The sequence below is a fragment of the Typha angustifolia genome, chromosome 5 (assembly GCF_048772165.1).
Source record: "Typha angustifolia cultivar Huaian chromosome 5, ASM4877216v1, whole genome shotgun sequence".
Classification (NCBI taxonomy): domain Eukaryota; kingdom Viridiplantae; phylum Streptophyta; class Magnoliopsida; order Poales; family Typhaceae; genus Typha; species Typha angustifolia.
This window is the reverse complement of record NC_133243.1, coordinates 8523285-8542500: the sequence shown is the minus strand read 5'-3', so window position 1 is coordinate 8542500 and position 19216 is coordinate 8523285. Positions and strand designations below refer to the sequence as shown.

General features: G+C 36.5%; 2 protein-coding genes and 1 pseudogene across 3 annotated transcripts; 2 read left to right on the top strand and 1 right to left on the bottom strand.

Annotated features, from left to right (window-relative positions):
• Positions 1 to 5522: 5522 nt before the first annotated feature.
• On the top strand, positions 5523 to 8086 carry LOC140760456 (uncharacterized; annotated as a pseudogene).
• Positions 8087 to 10249: 2163 nt separating this feature from the next.
• Positions 10250 to 13300, top strand: LOC140760532 (aluminum-activated malate transporter 9-like). 2 transcript variants are annotated; one of them, XM_073097530.1, is made up of 6 exons: positions 10250 to 10752; positions 11201 to 11338; positions 11440 to 11709; positions 12155 to 12291; positions 12367 to 12513; positions 12602 to 13300. In XM_073097530.1, the coding sequence occupies exons 1-6, from the start codon at positions 10392 to 10394 to the stop codon at positions 13283 to 13285; spliced, it is 1737 nt and encodes a 578-aa protein (XP_072953631.1). In that variant the 5' UTR covers positions 10250 to 10391; the 3' UTR covers positions 13286 to 13300. The 2 variants fall into 2 exon arrangements, with proteins under 2 accessions (XP_072953631.1, XP_072953632.1); XM_073097531.1 differs by lacking the exon at positions 11440 to 11709.
• A 654-nt stretch (positions 13301 to 13954) lies between these two features.
• Positions 13955 to 19194, bottom strand: LOC140759952 (aspartyl protease APCB1). The gene is made up of 9 exons (XM_073096675.1): positions 18573 to 19194; positions 17386 to 17503; positions 16926 to 17149; positions 16595 to 16831; positions 15348 to 15498; positions 15193 to 15275; positions 14762 to 14876; positions 14600 to 14672; positions 13955 to 14377 (listed from the first exon to the last, which is right to left on the bottom strand). The coding sequence occupies exons 1-9, from the start codon at positions 19118 to 19120 to the stop codon at positions 14262 to 14264; spliced, it is 1665 nt and encodes a 554-aa protein (XP_072952776.1). The 5' UTR covers positions 19121 to 19194; the 3' UTR covers positions 13955 to 14261.
• Positions 19195 to 19216: the final 22 nt, after the last annotated feature.

Below are 19216 nucleotides of genomic sequence, written 5' to 3'. Positions count from 1 at the left end.
GAAACCTTTAAATCCGACATCGCCTTCTAATACAATTATGAAAATATCTGTGTTACTAAAGAAAAAGCAGTAACACCCATTCACTACCTTCCCGTGCCACCCTATCCGAACTCAAAGAAGAAAGAAGAAACCATCTACATATAGAAATAAACAAGAACAACGGATTCAAGAAGAGAGTAAGAAGAAACCTAGCATCTGTGACGTAATAATCGAGCTTTCCCGTGTTGGAGAAGACGATGAGGGAGTCCACTGCATCACGGAGCATAGAGGTCTCAAGCCGGATCTCCTCGTTAAGAACCGTTTGATTTGCCTCGCTCCATGCGTCCCCTTGCGCATCTTCTTCCCTCCTCACCCAATCCCAAATCTTAACCCTAGGAGAGAGGAGAGAGAGGAGAGAGGAGAAATATACAAAGCATGATGGAAAGAAAGGAGTGGGCGAGAGTTCTGTTTATTTATAAAGGGTGGTAAGCCAAGACAGTTGTGGAAAACACAGGCGATTTCGGAGACACTATCACTGTCGTTGCCCCCATTAGTAGATAAGGTGTGTGTTTGCTGTCTAGTCTCGCGTCATGATGGCTAAGGTTGTCCGTCAAAATTTGCTATCCGGGTTTTAGGAGATATTGCATAATTGCCACTAATCTCCTATGGCTCCATGTTTCTAGACGTGGATTTGCCCTATTAAAATACATCATAAGCTCTCCTTAAAATGTCATTTACAAATGGACAACTTCGTAATACACATATTTTTACCATGCCAACGGCCATCTTACAAGTTGACATAAAAAATAATAAAATGTTCGACATTTTATATTAACAAAATTTGAACAAAAATTCAAAGCGCTTTACTTTTCAGTGTTTATTATGCATTACATATCCGAATAAATCTTTGAACACTTTAATATTCTCTCTAAGAGAACCATTAAATAATTAACTTATTCACTTTACTTAAACACCCACATATTTAAAACCAAATATGTAAGTCACGCTCATTTTAAGTTTTGGTAGAGACCAATACGATGCTTACACTACTTCAATTAAAGTAACATATATTAGGGTAAAAATAATTAATGTCAGTTATTTTAAATAATAATATGATGTTATATGAAAATTATAGAGAAAATAAATGGTTAATATAAAAAATATAAAATATAGAGTGTGATTTAAAGATTTTTATAAATTATTATATATTAATTTATATTTTATATAATTTCTAAATATTATATCTTCAGTCCATAATTTATAACCAATTGTTGAAGGTTTATTTTAATCGAATTTTTATTCTACCAAAATTGAGCTTTGATGTGATCCAGATTGATCAAGTAACCTTACTAGGGACACTAGGTTTATGGGGTCAAACCCTAAACTCTAAACTCGCTAAACCCTAAACCCTGAATAAATTCCTAAACCCCAAACTCTAAACCTTAAATTAATTTAAATTATTGATATATGATTTTAAATATTTTATTTATTCTTTGCTTTTCAAAATTTATAATCCAATTCTATATTTTATTTTCACTTTATTTAGTGTTTCTCTTTAAGTATTTATTTTCTTAGTTTTTCTAAAAAAATTTATTACTTTTGCTAAACCTTAACGCAAACCCTCAATTTTGTTCTAATTTTATCAATTTTCTTTTGTGCCCACACTAATAATTTGAAGAATGAAATATAAGAAAGAGGTATAGCAATTAAAACTGAATTAATCAAAGTTATTTTCCTAGCAAGTGACAATCGCCTCCATTTCCACTCGCCTAATCTTCGTTCTACTTTTGCTTTGAGTTTAGGGACCCTCTCCTCGAACGGATTTAGAGACCCCTAAACTGATACAAGAATTAAAGATATTTTTATCTTTTTTATATCTAATCGGGTTTACTTTTCAAAATATTAAAATTAAGAAATAAAACTAACTAATCAAGTTCGAAGTTTAGTCCCAAATCAAAAAGGCCTTAGCAACCCTAATTATTTGACAATTAACCCTTCATGTCTAACAATTTAATACATCAAAATTTTATTCAAATTGATATTTAAATTTTATATAAGAGAGTCTAATTTTACTATTTTAAAAACTTACTTTTAGTTCAAATATCTCCTCTCCTTCCAAGCTTATTCACTTTTTCTAATCTTCTTCGGAATAAGACACAATATAGCTTACTCAACCTAATGTAACCTCAAATTTTCAGCAGATTACTCAACAAACATCTCCATCATCTCATCTCTACCAACCTCCTAAAACTGTTGGTAAAATTTCATAGTAAATCTGGACCTTCTCAGCCATATATATATAGAGTGAAAGTAGTAAAATTGTGCTCTTCAAAAAACTGAGTATATCATTTTTTTTTAAGCTAAATACACATTTTTTTGATAGTGCACACAATTTATATAGGAAGTATAAACAACCTCCCAGGCTTGTTCGCTATCTCATCCAACTTATTGGTTAAAATATACATCTTAGTGAATATACCTCACACCATTCACAAACCCTAACCCAATCCCTTTCATCTCAATTCGTCGGGTCCTTATGGTGCTGCCTCATCCTCCTACAATTAGTCAACTTCCTTGGCCTCCTCTCGGGATCCCTAAGCAACGCACCTCCTCCTTTGGCAAGCCTCCTCCATCGGGACCCTCAAGCCTATTCCTCTATTGGATCCCTAAGCAAGACACCTCCTTCGTCGGCTAGGAGGTACTTTTAAGCATTAATTACTATTATTATTTACGTCATTAGGTTTGGTAAATTTATGTGAGAGAGTAGCACTGCGATAGGTAGTTAATCGTGTTTTACATCTTAATATGCTCACCGTTTGTCCATTTATCATAGATAATCATTCTCTATTGTAATTAGGAAATTGTTTCTAGGTTTTGATCAGAATGTTGCGTAAAAAGAGAGAGCGCCTGCCAACCTTGAAATTTTCTTTACTGTTGGATGTGAAGACTTGTGTTTCAAATGGCAATTTACTAATTTTGGACTTCGGTTTGTCAGTCTAGGATAACTTGGTCTTCTAATTCTGGGCAACAGCTAGTTTGTAATCAATACCCCTGGACCATAGTGCAAGTTGGATATACAAATCTTTGCCGCCAAGTTTCTGAATTTGTAATCTTGACTCTTTTGTACTAAACGAATCTAAACTTCGCTTTGGCCTCGCATTTTGACTGCACCACTTCGTGATTTAATGGTGTTATGCTTCGAGCACTGCACTCAGTTTCATGCATGGTTTCTGATCCTTAAATGAAATTATTTGTCATACTGCTCTGAATTGACTAATCAAATACCCCTTTATATGAAATCCTTGTCATCGTCATACTAACATTTCCTCAAATTCAACTGCCATGTGTTAGAGATTCAAATAAACAAAGAACTATAAAATAATAAAGGAGAATCTTCAAAGGAAACTTAAATTTGCATTGTTTGTATTAAATTAAATTTAACTAGAATTTAAAGCAGCACTTCTATTTTTAATATATAGAGGGCACATAGCGTCAATCTTACAATTTTAAACGCTTAGCGTTTTTTTAATACAAAGCCCTCCAAGCTTATTCACCACTTCATCCAGCCTAATGGTTAACATATACATCTTAGTGAATACCTCACAATTGAGTAAGCTAATAGGCTTATATGTCTCTGCCTTTTCTGCCACAATCTTCTTTTGAAATAAGACACAGCATAGTATAGTTCAGCCCATGAAACCTCAAATTTTTAGTATATCAATCAGCAAACATCTGCATCATCTCATCTAGGGGTGTCAAAATACTTGAGCTCAGCTCGAGCTCTAAACAAGCCGGCTCGGTTTGTTCAATTTTGTGGCTCAAAAGAATAGAATCGGGCTTGATTACTGTAGTATATTATATACATATATATAAAAGCCCGAACCCGTCTCTCCCAAATCCCACCCTAAAAACCCTTATCGCCGACGCGAGCAATTCCACACTCGCTTTGCACTCCGACTCTCTACCGGCCTCCTACTCTCCAACGCACCTACCGATGACACTCCAAATCTTCACCGGTCATGCCTCCATCGAACACCACTAGGCCACGCCAAGCTATTTTCACCCCTACCGCTCTTGCTACGCCTCTACAATAAGTCTTACACGAGGTAAGAATATGATTTCTCTTACTTGCTTCTCCATTTGGCTAGATGCTCACATCAATTATGTGATCCCTATTGAAACTTTCATACTTTCGGTAGAATATGTGATCAACGTGTGGTCTCCCTTCACGGCCACTTAGTAAAGCCCATGAAACCCTTGATTAAAGTCTGGTGTGTTCAACTTTTTTTTTCTATGCTCATGAAACTAGGGGACAAAAACGAGTTCTGATTATTGGATCCGATTAGGATAAAAATTTTCTTTCCATTTCGGATAAGTATAGAATTTTTGAGAAAAAACCTGAATACGTATTCGGATACGTGGATATTTATTTACTCGCATATTTTTTAAATGATTTACGATTTTTAGTTTGCTTATTTAAATAGTGAATATTGATATTGTTACTAATGATGTGTTATATATTATTTGTAGAGATTAATTTTTCTAATTTTATATGTATTTGACATACAAAAAATTTATTTTTTTGAAACTCTTAATATTTTTGTATTAATTATGTCTAAATAAAATATCATAATTTGTTTAAAATTTAATCAACATCCGGTTTAAGATCCGACTCCTCTATCCGAAAAATTATCCGTATCCATTTAGTTAAGATATGGTTTTAAATTTTGCTATCCACTCAATATCCCCCGAATCCGTATCCGGACTAAAAATATGGATTCTGATGTGGATTGAGCACTATCCGGTCCATATTCCATCCATTTTCACTCCCTACATGAAACCTTTTATTAAGCTACTGAGTCAAGCTTGAGCTTGATGAAAGCCAACTTGGGCCCACCTTATCTAGCTTATTTCAAGCTCGAGCTAATAAAAAATCTCTATCGAGCAAAGCCGAGCGAGGCCCAACTAACTCGAAATCGGCTCGTATATATCCCTAATCTCATCCTAAAATTTCATAGTAAACTCAAGCATTCTCGACCCCCCCAATTTAAAACACTCGGATATCCAATGAGCAGCTAAAACTACTTGGGCTACTAGGCCCCTCTAGGGACCATGCAACTACATATATATCTAGATCTCTCATGCACGTAATATATTCATAAATATCATCATATATAATCTTGATGTTCCGTATGGTTGATAGTTGTGAATAAGATATAGAGTGATATTTTATCTTTTTCAAACATTTTGAAGAGAATATTTAGTAGCAAACTATAGGGCAAGTAAGATGATACAAGAAAGAAAGTTATGGTGATTCGAAAACAAAAAGTATTTTGAACGTTGAGCCTCTAAAATCATCATGGTACGGTCATAACAAAAAGAAAATAATTATCGGATTGGCCGGGCTAGGTTGGGCATGGTACCATCATGGCTATTTATGAATCGGCTCAATGAAAGTTGAAATCTAACATATGATACTCTTCTCTCTAGACGATTGTGGTGGTGATGGTGGTGATAAAAAAAGAGAAGAAGAAGAAGAAGGCATGAAGGAGTTCCAAGTAGACATTTACAAGGGTTCTCACACTCTCTCCCCTCGCCCTCTTCGCCGACAAACAAACAGCAGGTTTGCATGCCCTCTTTTTATTCCTCCTTATCGATCTTCTACTTATCCTGCCCTCAATCTATTTTCTCCTTCCTCTGCTACAAATTGCTTTTATCATTGCTCTTTTTACCTTTATTTGGTGGCCTTCTCACTTATTTTCTCATCTATATACTTATTTTGTTTATAGCACTTAGAGTTGGGTAGTATAATTAATTATTGATCAGATTGCAATACTCCTAGTTGGTAGTCATATAACAAATATACTATCTTCCTTCTTGAAAATGATTGGACTTTCAAATTGTAGAATTGCGACTTGCATATTTTCAACACTATTGATGCACAAGAAAAATGCTTCGTCTTTATCTGAAACAAAGGAGTGTATATTTAAAGCTAGGCATTTATGGTCCCAATTTTTTTTTCTGTTTCCTTTTTGATATAATCTTCGATATGACAATTGGTCTTAATTAATATGACATTTTCTGGTATTCACAAGCCTAGCAGTAGGTTGCGAACTATTCCCCCAACATCCTATATGCAACTCTCGTTGTATGGTTGTGAAAAAATTATGTTGCAAATCATTCTTCTGATCTTCTCTATTGGAAGAAATTTTATGGTCTAGGCTACTTTTTTAGTACCATTAAATGATGTATTCTTTTACAGGGAACTCCTTGAATCTATGCAGTCTGGAAGGATGGAACCGGAAGTAGCACTTCTTAATTCATTACTAGTATGCAAATTCTTACTTTTAGATAACTTCTCTCAGAGTTCAACCAGAAAATGATTTTTCTATTGCTTGTCCTAGCATAGGCATCGATGTAATATCACATGTATCTTTTCTTCTCAATGCCTTCTTTGAAGTGACTGATGTAGACTGCTAGCAAAGATTTTGCTTGACTGTACATGTCACAATTTTTTGATGATGTTTCTACCATAAATAATAGATACCAGATGTTTTCCCCATTTTAGCAGCAGCTCATAAGGCGCTTCTTTCCAGATTAAGGGAGTCGCTGACAACTCGTACTCTTCATTCAGAGCTTGTTTATAATTATGCTGGATCTAAACATGTACCTATTTGTTTTAGTTGTTACTATTTTTTATATCCAATTTTCTGCATATTATTGACTCCAAATTGGATATTATGATAGATAACAGAGTCCTTGAAGCGGTGTGGAATTTCTGATGACACAACCTATGTCCTTGTAGCTCGTTTTTGATGCATCTCATGATGAGGTAGAACTCTCTAGTAATGTGAATATTCAATACTATGTCAAATTCCTCAATTGCATGTCTTACATAGATATTTGATGTTGCGCTCTTCCTGAATCACATTTCTTGTGAAGCTCTAAAATATAAATGATGTGGAAACAAGAATCTTAGCAATTAGAAAGCCTGCTTGAGCTACTCATGCTTCTTGAATCAATGTGAAACAGTCACCAAAAAGAGGAGGGGGCGGAAATCAGCTTGTACATATTTATGCTTGACCTACTTAATTGAGACAGTCTTCACTAGTAAACTGGAATAGTTGAACAAACTTCGATAGCTATCACTTAAATTTTCTTTAATGTTAAATAAAATTTATGTTCTTTGTAAGTACATAAATTTATGATACTCAGTGCTCAAAGCGGTTAACCTTCAAATTATGACATCTCACTTTGCAATCATCAAAATGGAGTCACCACTCCTCTCTTCCCTGTATAATTTGACAAGACAATTCAAGTTTGCTGACACTCATAATAGCTTGAGTTGTTAAAGTTACAAAGTCAAATGGTATATTGAGTGTGATTCTTCCTTGTAAGATGAAAGACGTGTCGAAGCTCATTCATGGGAAAGAGATCGATCTGGTAGAGTTGGAAAGAAGAGCTAACAAAGCGCAGATTCTAAAGGTATGGATATACATTTCAACTTTCTTAATGTTCTTTTATTTTTCCTTTGTCCTTTTCATTTTCTAAATGGTAGTGATCCTTGCATTGATTTTTTTTCAGCATTACAAAATATCTTCCGAGGAATTGGCAATATCGTCATTATCTGATGCAATCACTTGCAGGATCGCAGCTCGAGATGCCCTTTGAAAAATGAGAATCAGATGTCTCGAGTTTAAGTTTGTTTCTATCATTGTGTCTGTTATTTGATACTTTATGGTTCATGTGTCGACCCTGTAGTTCACAACATTAACTTCTTGAGTGTGACAGGCTATTTTCATTTTTCTTTCTGGGCCATAAACAAAATATTTCTATCAGTAGAATGGTCTCAACCCACTAATCGTATGGGGATTTATTTTTGGATCTCTGGTAATATGGCATTCATTACCGCATCGTTACAATCATGGACGTCTAGGCATCTTCTTTTTCATATCTCCATTTATCTCTAAGCCTTTGTTCGTTGTTCACTAGCAGCGGTGGAGACGGAAATTTGGATGAGACACTTTGGATGACTCATGCCCTCGTAACTGGCTGCTGGCTGCATATACATACCATATTCGTCGAACTTTCAAACGCCACAAGTCCAAGGGAGAGTAGAGTAGAGAAGAGGGGGGTGAAGTGAAGAGATGGCATCGTTAGGCATGGGTTTTGGTGCAGCAGTTGTAACCCGTAGGCCGTTTTGCAGTGACAGCGGCGACAGAGAAAGTTGATGGAGTTACCCAGGAAGAGAAGGGGCCGTTTGATTGGATTCTTGCGGCACTGCAGAAGGCCAGCTTCTCGAAACCGATCCGATCCTCAAAAAGGTAAAGGAGGACCAACGGCAGGAAGCCCCTCCGTCTCTGTTCCCGCCAAGAAATCCGGTGGATTCGGAGGTCTCTTTGCCCAGAAATAAAGTTTTAAGTACAAATACCTCTGAGAAAAGGGACGGAGAGAAAAGAAAAAAAATTAAGGCAATCTGTCGCAAGCTCGCACAGCTCTTTCCCCCTCTTAAACAAGGAGACATCAAATTTTTAAAACTCAATCCTGTCTATGCTCCGATGATTAAGTATCTGCTGCTTCTCTTGTACTTTTTAAATTATTATCACGACAAATCTCTCTGTTAATTTGGCCTCAAAATTTTGAGAATTTATCTTTTGATATCGTATCTGAAGCTTGTCGGCTATTGTTCGTCTCGCCTGAATGCGTAGTCCATGTCAATGGTTTCCACGACCCTTTAACATGTGGATTGTGGCCCCAGTGGGTAGTTCTGACAAAAGCTAGTAATCGCTCACCATTAAATAAGAGGCTTCAGAAGCATCTGTTTGAAATTTCCAGCCTTTTAAAAGGTTTGCTCGAAGAATGTTGTATCTCTGGATCTCGCCCGAAGATGTCACTTTTGTTGCTGCATCTCTGGATGCATTTTCAACACGCAAGATTCAAGGTTGCGCAATGACTCGCTACAATCTATTGACCAAACTCATATCCATTACCTGCTTTACTCCTTATAAACTCAACTTGTCGTTTATACGGAATAACGTCTTGCGGAGGTGATTAGAATCTATCCAACATCTGTCTTTGATGGATTCAATAATCAATAAGAAACTTGCAAGCAAAACCTTTCCGACGGTTTCTTCCGTGCAATAAATTAAAAACTTTATCAATCATGTTGATGAAGATCTAAAGGTTAATATCTTCAAGGATATAATAAGAATGAAAGATATTACCGATTCAATAGGTAATTATTATTTTTTAGATATATAATCTTGCACATTATTTTTTAATAATTATATTATCTTAATATTTTATCGAGTAAAAAATATATATATCATTAACTGAAAATTATATATATATATATATATATATATATATATATATATATATATATATATATCAAAATAAGGGTATTGATGTCTTTTATAATTAACTTGATGAAAATTTAATTACATTTTATCTCTTTGATTATCTTTTATTATTTACATATATCTCTCATTAGTTTAAGATTAATTTAAATTTAATTTTAATAGATAGAGATAGAGAATTTATATTTAAATTAAAATTTATCTCCAAATAATTAAATTTAAATTATTTAATATTAAATGATATCTCCTATAATTAAGGCATAATTATATTTATGAGAGAAATTTTAACGGAAGAAAAAAAATATAGAGCGCTTCTTCCGTAAAGTAAAATTAATTATTTATTAATCAATTTGATGAAGATATAACAGTTAAAATCTTTAAGGGTATAATAGAAAAATTAAGAAATTAGGCACACGCAATTAAATCTTCTTAACTAATATACTATTTTTCTTAGTGGTTGTGAAACAGGTACCGAAAAACTGGTACCGAATATAAAAACTGACTATTATAATCATTCAATTAAGATTATAATTTTTAAAGGACATCGAAGTATTTGCCTCTTACTAACAAAAGGCACAAAGATGGTGCTGATAAGGGCAATATGGTCAAAGTTGCACGAGAATAACCTGGTGTCATCACCATCTTATCTTAATCCTCTTATCCGGGAGTCACGGTTCTCATGGAGCTCTTGTCATTATAGTTCATTTATTAGTAATGTTCGGGTCCAATGAAAAGAAGTTTAATATGCACATACTTCGTTCATATGATCTTACATGTTTAATAATACTAGATATCGTCGTGTCGGCGGTTGGTTGGAAATAAGTAAGAGGTGGGGATAAGTTAATTAATAGTTATACAAATAGTCCGGTCCATGAAACTAATATCATAAATAGACACGTTGCCAAATGGTTTCATATTAGGATAGAATGGCACGCCTTCTGATGCGCTCCTAAGTCCATACTCCCTCGTTCGTTCCATTGACAAAGTAAAAAGAAGCGCTACCCAACTACTTCTGGCATCTCCACTCCCTCCTCCGGCTTTCTCTCGTATGTAATGGCTTCCGTCCCACGGTTGACTTCCCTACGCTCCACCTTCGACCGCCGGAGCACGGAGCGCCTCCTCAAGAGCTGGGAATGGGGCTCCTTCCCCGACGAGTCCGCCGCCGAGCGCGGCGGGTGCCTCCGGCGGATCGCCGATTTCTTAGCCGGCATCCCGGCGAGGCTGTGGGGGATGGCGGTGGAGGGGTGGGAGTTCGGGCGGTCGGATCCCCGGAAGGTGGTGTTTGCCGCCAAGATGGGGCTCGCGCTAACTCTTATCTCCCTCCTCATCTTCCTCAAGGAGCCCTTCAAGGATATATCGAGGTACTCCGTCTGGGCTATTCTCACCGTCGTCGTCGTTTTCGAGTTCAGCATCGGTGAGTTTGTGATGGTAATGGTGTTGCCATTCGATCTGTCTTTCTCCTCTTTTTTGGAAAAATAATACGGTTGGATCTTGTTTCTCTTTTGTCATAATCTTGGATAGTTCGTGCATCAATTAGGTTTAAAATTGGATCGGAATAGGTAGGAGTACCTTAAGAAATAACCCAAGTACTAGCTTAGAATTCTAATCTCGCACAAGCAAGGGCAAAATAGTCCCTGAAGTCCGTGAAATAAGATCACTCTGTTGATAGTCATGGTCCCCAAAAAATGTCAAATGTATCTAGATGTAGTATTACAAATTTGTCCAACAATTTTGTAGCAAAAGGTAGCACTTTTAGATAATCATATTCAATGACAATTTGCTATGACAATGCTGGGTCATATCATCTTAGCTTGAATCATCTCTGTTAATTTGAGCAGTGATCTTGATATGTCGTCATGCAGGTGCAACGCTAAGTAAAGGTTTTAATCGCGGTTTGGGAACTTTAACTGCTGGAGGTCTTGCTCTAGGGGTTGCTGAACTTTCTACATTGACAGGACCGTTGGAAGAAGTTATTCTTATGATCAGCATCTTTATTGTTGGTGAGTTATTGTACAGTACTTTTTTTATGCATTTTTCAATTTTTACTTGTGAAACTATAAATTTTCATATCATGAATCATCATTCTTCTTCTTAATGCCAGGGTTTTTAGCAAGTTTCATAAAACTCTACCCAACAATGAAGCCTTATGAGTATGGATTTCGAGTTTTCTTGCTCACATTTTGTGTCATTATGGTCTCGGGATACAGGACAAGGGAATTTATTGAGACGGCTGTTAGTCGATTTTTAATGATTGCACTTGGTGCTGGTGTTTGTTTGGGAGTTAATATCTGCATCTATCCAATCTGGGCAGGGGAAGATCTTCACAATTTGGTAGCCAAGAACTTCATGAGTGTAGCTAAGTCCTTGGAAGGTTGTCTTATGCTTATTTCACTGATGTTTAAACAGCTCTCTCTCCCCCCTCTTCATTTTTTTTTTTTTTTTTTGAGTAATCTCTTTTCTATCTATGTGTGCAATATGTCAATTATATCCACTTATAGATGGAGAGCCAAAAGGAAACATTACTAGTGCGGAGTTTTTAGTTATTTACTATTCCTCTGACAGATTGATGATCAGGAATTTTCTGTCATGTTTCTTGAGTAAATGCCCGTCAAGTAATGGATTTGCACAAAATTAGTTAGTTCATTTTTACTGCTACAGTGTCAATTGTAGATATGACTGAAGAATCAGACAGCAGGTATAAATGTAACATCCTTAGATCATTGTACATTTACTGGGTGTAATATTGTACTTCAGAATGATAGTCCAGTCTTATAGTATCACACTTTATTAGCTGACTGGAATTATGATTCATCTAGGCTGTGTTTGTGGATACCTTCAATGCATTGAATATGAAAGGATCCCTTCGAAAATTCTTACATACCAAGCTTCTGATGATCCTTTGTACAGTGGGTATAGATCAGCTGTTGAGTCAACTTCTCAAGAGGATACTCTGGTGTGTATTAATGTAAATAAATGACATTTGATTGAGTTGATGTTACTGAATCTCTGACCTGCTATACTCCTGCAGTTAAGTTTTGCTATTTGGGAGCCACCCCATGGTCCTTTTAAGATGCTGAAATATCCCTGGAAGAAATATGTTAGAGTAAGTGGTGCACTGAGGCACTGTGCCTTCACGGTCATGGCCTTGCATGGTTGCATACTGTCAGAAATACAGGTTTGTGCTTCTATTAAATGGATTTCTTTTCTTGTGGTTAAGTCCTCTTTGCAGCTTTACTTTTTATGGACTTCTGTTATTAATTTAGGCACCGCCAGAAAGCAGACAAATTTTTGGCAGTGAACTGCAGAGAGTAGGTACTGAAGGTGCTAAAGTGTTGCGCGAGCTGGGAAACAAAATCAAGACAATGACAAAACTGATTCCGACTACCATCCTCACAGAAGTTCATGAGGCAGCTGAAGAGCTGCAAAAAAAGATAGACCAGAAGTCATACCTTCTAGTGAACTCAGAAAGTTGGGGAATTATAAAGCAGACTGACGGAATAAAAGAAACCTCAGATGGCATCAACATTATGAACTCAGAAATCAAGCGCCTGCCAACAAAATCAAATAGCGAAACGGTGCTTGATCTTAGATCTGTCCAGCTTTCAAACAGCTGGAATGCTCATAATTCAACCTTTAGTATTTTGGATTCCTCATTAATGGCAGAAGCACCATTTCAACAGCAATTGTCTTGGCCTGCCAGACGATCATTCAATCTGGATGCATCGCTTAGGACAGAAGAGTCAAGAACATATGAGAGTGCAAGTGCATTGTCATTAGCTACTTTTGCTTCTCTTCTGATTGAGTTTGTTGCCAGACTTCAAAATCTTGTTAATGCATTTGAAGAACTGAGTGAGAACGCTAACTTTAAGGACCCTATAGATGAACCAGTTGTGGAGACTGCTGGGCTCTTGACCAGAATATTCAAATTCTTTGGATCCAAGTGTTAGATTAGTTTGTTTGTATCAGTATTCTTCTATTATTGCCTACTGTAAATGCAGGAAAAGTGCAAGTAAATAAGTAAGGCACTGTCATGGGGAAGTCATAGATCATCTTATATAATTATGGAGGTTGCTGAAATGATGATAAAGGGAAGAGGTCAACCTATGAAAATTCTGTATAATGATTTGCAAGAACTCTGGAATACTTCTATATTGAAGAATCTTTAACTATTAAATTGGTTTCAAATTTTCAAGCCAAATATTGATCCTGGGAGATGACCTTATTTTATTGAGATACTTTTAGCTAGTTCATTCCAAAGAACCTACGATCTCCCCACACGTCATAGCTACAAGGTTTCGAGGATTCTTAGGATCAGAAAGATTGAGCTGTTTCACAAGTGCCTACAATAGAGGGAGCTGCAAGTCGGATGCTACTGGAACTAAGCTACTAGAACAATTCAAACTGCTATGCATTTACGAAATTAGGTTTCTAATGAAACCGAATAGATCACCTTTGAACCAAATTTTTAAAAAAAAAAAACAAAGAGAAAAAAAAAAGGAGAGAAAATATCGTATACAACAGCTATCTTTCCCCACATGATACAATTAGGACATTCTTTATGAACTAACAAAAGTAAAATGCCTCCTGTATTTTACATATGCAAAGTCAATAAACCATTTTCCTTGACCTTATTACAGCAAGTAGTTGAGTATTTGAATGATGTCAAGTATTACATAAGTGGCTCAAAGCAAAACCAGGATAATGTCCACTGTATATCTTAATTGTCGTCTTCGCCTGCCTTTTACTGAAGAACCTTCTGAATCTATCAGTAGTTTATATTTACAGTACAACAAAATGAAGAAAGCCACACATTATATCATAGCTTCAGTTCTGTTTCTACAAAGGTCACTTGTGAGGCACAATCAGGCTGAATGCAGTAATATGTCCATATTTACTGTAGTGTTGCTGTTGACTTGATGCGTCTCAGAAGAAGAAAGGAAAGTCATCGGCTCTTTGTGGTTTGGCACAGCCCGAATCAGTCCACCCAATTCTTTTCTGCTCATTATCATATACAACTAACTTCCCACGAAATGAAACATCTACAAAGTATAATAAAGTGAGAGTTAATATGAGTTGGATATTTCTAAGTGGCATGCCAAGCACAATTTAATGGAAGCTATTTATTCCAATAAGCTGTCTGAGTGGTGAACAAGCAGATTCCTACATAAGTACTAACTTTGTTATACCTTCATTATCATAACTAGTACTTTCTTGAGCACATATTCTACTGTTTTGTGGCAGATCAAGGCAAAAATTCATACCTCCTACTATAATTGTTGAACCACGGTAGATCTCCATCCCATTAAGAATTCCTAAGCAGACATTGCCTTTATCCTGCACATAGGTAGCCTTAATACTATTTCTAAAAAGTTTCAACTAGGAAATGGAGTATAGGAATTGGTAAAAGAATCACAGAATCTTACACTAATGATTAAGTAGCCTTCAGGAGGAATGGTGAGTGTTGTAGGTAGGACCCACCATCTCTTCTCAAAGTGCAGAGTCAAGGGCTTGAAGAGCTGCTGCACATCATTCACAGACCTGCAATATCATGAATATTTTAATATAATCTATCTAGCTGAAGGCATGTCAACTGCACATCTCCGTTGTCAGAGAAGTATTAATAAAGTTGCAGTTTCAGTCTTTCTAAAAAGTAAACAAGAAAGAAATTGTGGTTTAAGCATAGCAATTAATGATGTTTCTTCAAAAGATGTATAATCATACAGATCTCATAAAAGTTCTTAAAGTAGTACTATATATTAGAATGCAAAGCAACTTCACGTTTTGAGGATGATGAGATTCTGCGGTAGCAGACCTGTAAGAAATCAAATTGCATGTTAAATTTTGTCTAACTTACCTGACAGGAAAATTAGCTGTCCAGCATATAGGTAGTGTTTGATCTGAGTCATCTTGCACAAGATAATTGTTGATATATTTAAGCTGCCAAGTTTATAAGAATTATTACTAAATATACTGAACTTATTACTTAAAGCAACAAATGTTATTACTTACAGAAGATATCAGATTAGTATATGCTTCATCAGGGAAATAGGTATAAGAACTGCCACTGTCAAATATGACTTGAATTTTGCCTCCCTTCCCACCTACACCAAGTTGTAAGCCTCCGTAACTTACTTTCTGAATTTCTGTACGATAGATGCTCCTGAAAAAAGGAAAGACCTATTTGTTCAGTAAGTCTGATCATCTAACAATCCTGAATAAGAGAAAACTCGAGAGTGGAACAAAGATAACATGTAAATTTGGAAGGATGACAATTAAATTCAAGTTGAGGTTAATGAGAAGGAAAAATTATGTTTGGTCAGTCAGTCACAAAATATATACGATATAACATTCAGACACATATACTGAGAAAAGGTTATATATACCATGCAAGTGCAAGAATAAGAGATCATTAAATTAAGTTAAATCTGCATAACTTTATTTCTTTGGTATGACCTAAGCACATCATATCCTATCTTTAAGGTCACAATATTGGAATAAGGTACGAAACATTGATCCCAAGTGATAAAATTACCAAGAACTTGGCATTACCACTACATAGATACTCCAGTAAGGCAAGTTTCAGGCAGATGAATGTAGTGACATAATATTGAAGAATCAAGGCAATAGTCAAGAAACATATCTTATTGTTAACAATTTATGGTTGACTAAGAAAACAATCATGAAACCAGAGACCAGCTCTTTTAGCTTGAAGCAAGCTCTATGTAATCAATGAATGACAAAAGGTATCATTGATTATGGATGACATGGAAAGAAAAGGAGATTAGGCATAATCATGTATTCATTAGTAACATTCATATCAGTACAAGTTACCAGAAGTTTACACAGATAAATATTATCTACAGTTCTGCACATCTTTATGAAATAGTTTTAGCATGAAGATTTACACTGATAAATTCTTTTGTGTACTACCACCAAATAATGCAATGCTGCTGACATATTTGTGTTTGTTTCTTTGTTACTTCAACCAGTAATCTTGGGCACCAGCATTTTGTGACACACACTTTCTACCTATATGGAGTTATCATAATCATGATCAAAGACCAATTGACCATAGTATTAATGCTTGACTTTCAAATTTAGCAAGATAGAAAACTTGTGAATTTTGTCGATAGGGGGGAGGAAAGGGTTAGGAGGCCGGTTGCCTACAATCTAAAGGCATATATCATTGATAAAAGCACAATATGTATAACAGGAGCAAAGAAGTTCAAGGAAATAAACAAAGCTTTTCTACTTACGCAAGACCAGTAAGAGTGGGGACCCATGTCACTCCCCATCGTGGTACAAAATCATCACCCAAAAAGATATATCCACCACCCCTGGCTTCAGTAGTAATACAGTGACCGATGATGTTAGAGATGATTCCTTGACTAGCTAACTGAGAAGGAAGACTAACTTTTGCGCTGCTAAGTCCGAGTATCCCATCTGTTTTTGCAGGAGAGGCCAAAAGTTGACCTTGTTGATCATAAGCACACCTTGACAAGTTCAAAGGAAGACAAATGGTGAGACCAAGTCTCGTATTATAAGATTCTAGTACAAAAGACTTCAAAACTAAGAAATTGATCATACCCAAAAACAAAGCTTAATTTTTCCCTATCACCGTTTGCAGCGAGCAGATGCATATCATCCCTAGCAAGAACACCCATAGAGGAACTCCGATCTGCATACTCTATCTCATAATCACATTGGTGGCAAGAAGCACAATAGTTTTGATTGCCTTGCAGTTCTTGACACAAAGAGTCCCTCGGCAGAATTATCTTTCCTTTGTTAGGTCTATATAATGGATGAGGTCCCTGAAAGAATGTTTATCTTAAGTAGAGACATATATTTATCCAAACCAGTGGAATCAGAATGTACATAATCCTATAGATGTTTCCATTAAAAGAGGGAATACAAATGAAAAGGAGGAGATGCTTATATAAGTCTAAAAGAAGCATCTGGTACAGAAAAATGTTGTCTTATCAGCAGATAGCTAGAGAACGTCTTTTGGGAAATACTACATCCATAATTGAATATAAATGGAATGTACCTTGGCACAGCTGGTGCATGGAGCATCACATTGGATCCACATCAAGTCACTCCCAGTATCCACATCAAGAAAATAAGGTCTCGGTGGATTCCCAACAAATATAGATGTGTAGTATTGCCTGCAAATGAACTAAGAGAAAAAGACCTTCAGCATGACAAACACGTACAGATTCATGTTGTTTGCGCTTTACATTTTTGTAACTTAAACTGAAATAGTATGATCATCTTAAGCTCTATCAATTGACTCCCTCAAATTTAATGATGTTATACACTTATACTCCTGCAATATTTTTTTTTACAGGAACTCATAAATTTATGACCTGTGGTGTTAACATATATCACTGAAATGAAGAGATATCAAAGTACTTAATGTCATAGTAGTATCCACTAAGCTATATCGGAATGCTATGACAATTTTTAGCATTGATGCATTTAATCACAACAATGTGGTTGGCTATCAAAAACAATATTGTATAAAGATTTTACAGATAATGAAAATGATAACATATGAAAGCCATTTTACTGGAAGATGGTGTTATACAGGGATATGAAATTGTTAGATATTGATCAACATATCTTAAACAGAGGATTTTTTTTTTCTATTGAATTCTACCAGCTGGATGGGAGAGAGCTACAGAATTGTGATACTAAAAGTGTCTGAAGACAACAGCTCAAGGAAGAATAGTCGTTGAAGTACATAAGATTACATGGGAATCAGACTCTATGGATCACCTCAGGTCCTCAGCATGTCTCAAAGGTATTATTGGTAGTGAAGATCTCTGATCAGATTCTCAATTAAAGTTCCTAGGAGTATTTCATAGAGAATTTGCAAGCACTTACCAAATGTACCCTAGAAAGTTTCAAGCTTCGTATAACTGCTAAATCAGATTCTTTGGAAATCATAAGAAGTGAAGAATCCAATTCCTCTAGTCAAAAGGAACTCCTAAAAGGATCTGATTAATTACCCATATATGCCTTAGAGAGTTCCAAATTCCATCTAAAGGTTACCCTGTATGTAGGAAATATTTGATAAAGCAACTAATCTATGATACACAATACATCAAATTTCCTTTTCTGATCATTAGTCAATCCAAAACAGTTGCCACAATTGGCAACACCTCAAATCACGTTCAAATCACATCGAATTAAACCATTTGAATCACAAATTGGAAGAATCCACAGACGTACCCGTCAGGATAAGCGTTTCCTTTGACCGGAAAAACGACGGTAGAATTCACCGCCGCAGAAACCACCGTCATCTCGCTTCTTACTCTCTTCTGCTTCACCCGTTCCGAGTCATCGCCGACCCCCATCGCGGTGAGCTTAACATCCCGGACCTCGCGGAGCTCCCGACCCCGCGACTTCGCGTAGAGCGGAAGCAAGAAGGATCGGGTCTCCTGCCGAGGTCTCCCTTCCTCCTCCTCCATGGCTCCCCCTAAGAGCTGGAACGGGATTTCCGAGGCGAGGCAAAGCCATAGCGAGAAGGTGATGAGGGAGACGGCAAGGAGAGAAGCCAACGCCTTCTTGGGGGAGAAGGAGAGGAGAGATCTCCGTGGAGGAGAAGAAGTCGTAATAATAGTATCAGTAGGAGGGGAAGGAGGAGATCGAGATGGCAGTTGGTCAGAGTCGGAGTAGGTGAAGGCGGTGATAGTTTTGCCCTTGGAGGGGTCATCGGGGGGAGGAAGAGTGATGATGACGACGCCATGGAGCTGAGGAGGAGGCGCGTCCCTCTCCATCTCTCTCTCTCTCTCTCTCTCTCTCAGTCTCTCGGTGGGTATGGAAGAGGAAAAGGAGGCAGAATTCCTGAAGAAGCCACAACAGTAGTCGATGGA

What these genes read in the sequence shown, in the direction of transcription:
- LOC140759952 (XM_073096675.1), bottom strand. Translation starts at nt 19,120, where the DNA reads ATGGAGAGGGACGCGCCTCCTCCTCAGCTCCATGGCGTCGTCATCATC. An exon ending in ACAGCTAATTTTCCTGTCAG is followed by an intron (nt 14,877 to 15,192) that starts GTAAGTTAGACA and finishes ATGATATTGCAG; the next exon opens with GTCTGTGAATGATGTGCAGC. An exon ending in TTCAACAATTATAGTAGGAG is followed by an intron (nt 14,378 to 14,599) that starts GTATGAATTTTT and finishes TATACTTTGTAG; the next exon opens with ATGTTTCATTTCGTGGGAAG.
- LOC140760532 (XM_073097530.1), top strand. Translation starts at nt 10,392, where the DNA reads ATGGCTTCCGTCCCACGGTTGACTTCCCTACGCTCCACCTTCGACCGC. An exon ending in TGTAGCTAAGTCCTTGGAAG is followed by an intron (nt 11,710 to 12,154) that starts GTTGTCTTATGC and finishes TGATTCATCTAG; the next exon opens with GCTGTGTTTGTGGATACCTT. An exon ending in GCATACTGTCAGAAATACAG is followed by an intron (nt 12,514 to 12,601) that starts GTTTGTGCTTCT and finishes TTATTAATTTAG; the next exon opens with GCACCGCCAGAAAGCAGACA.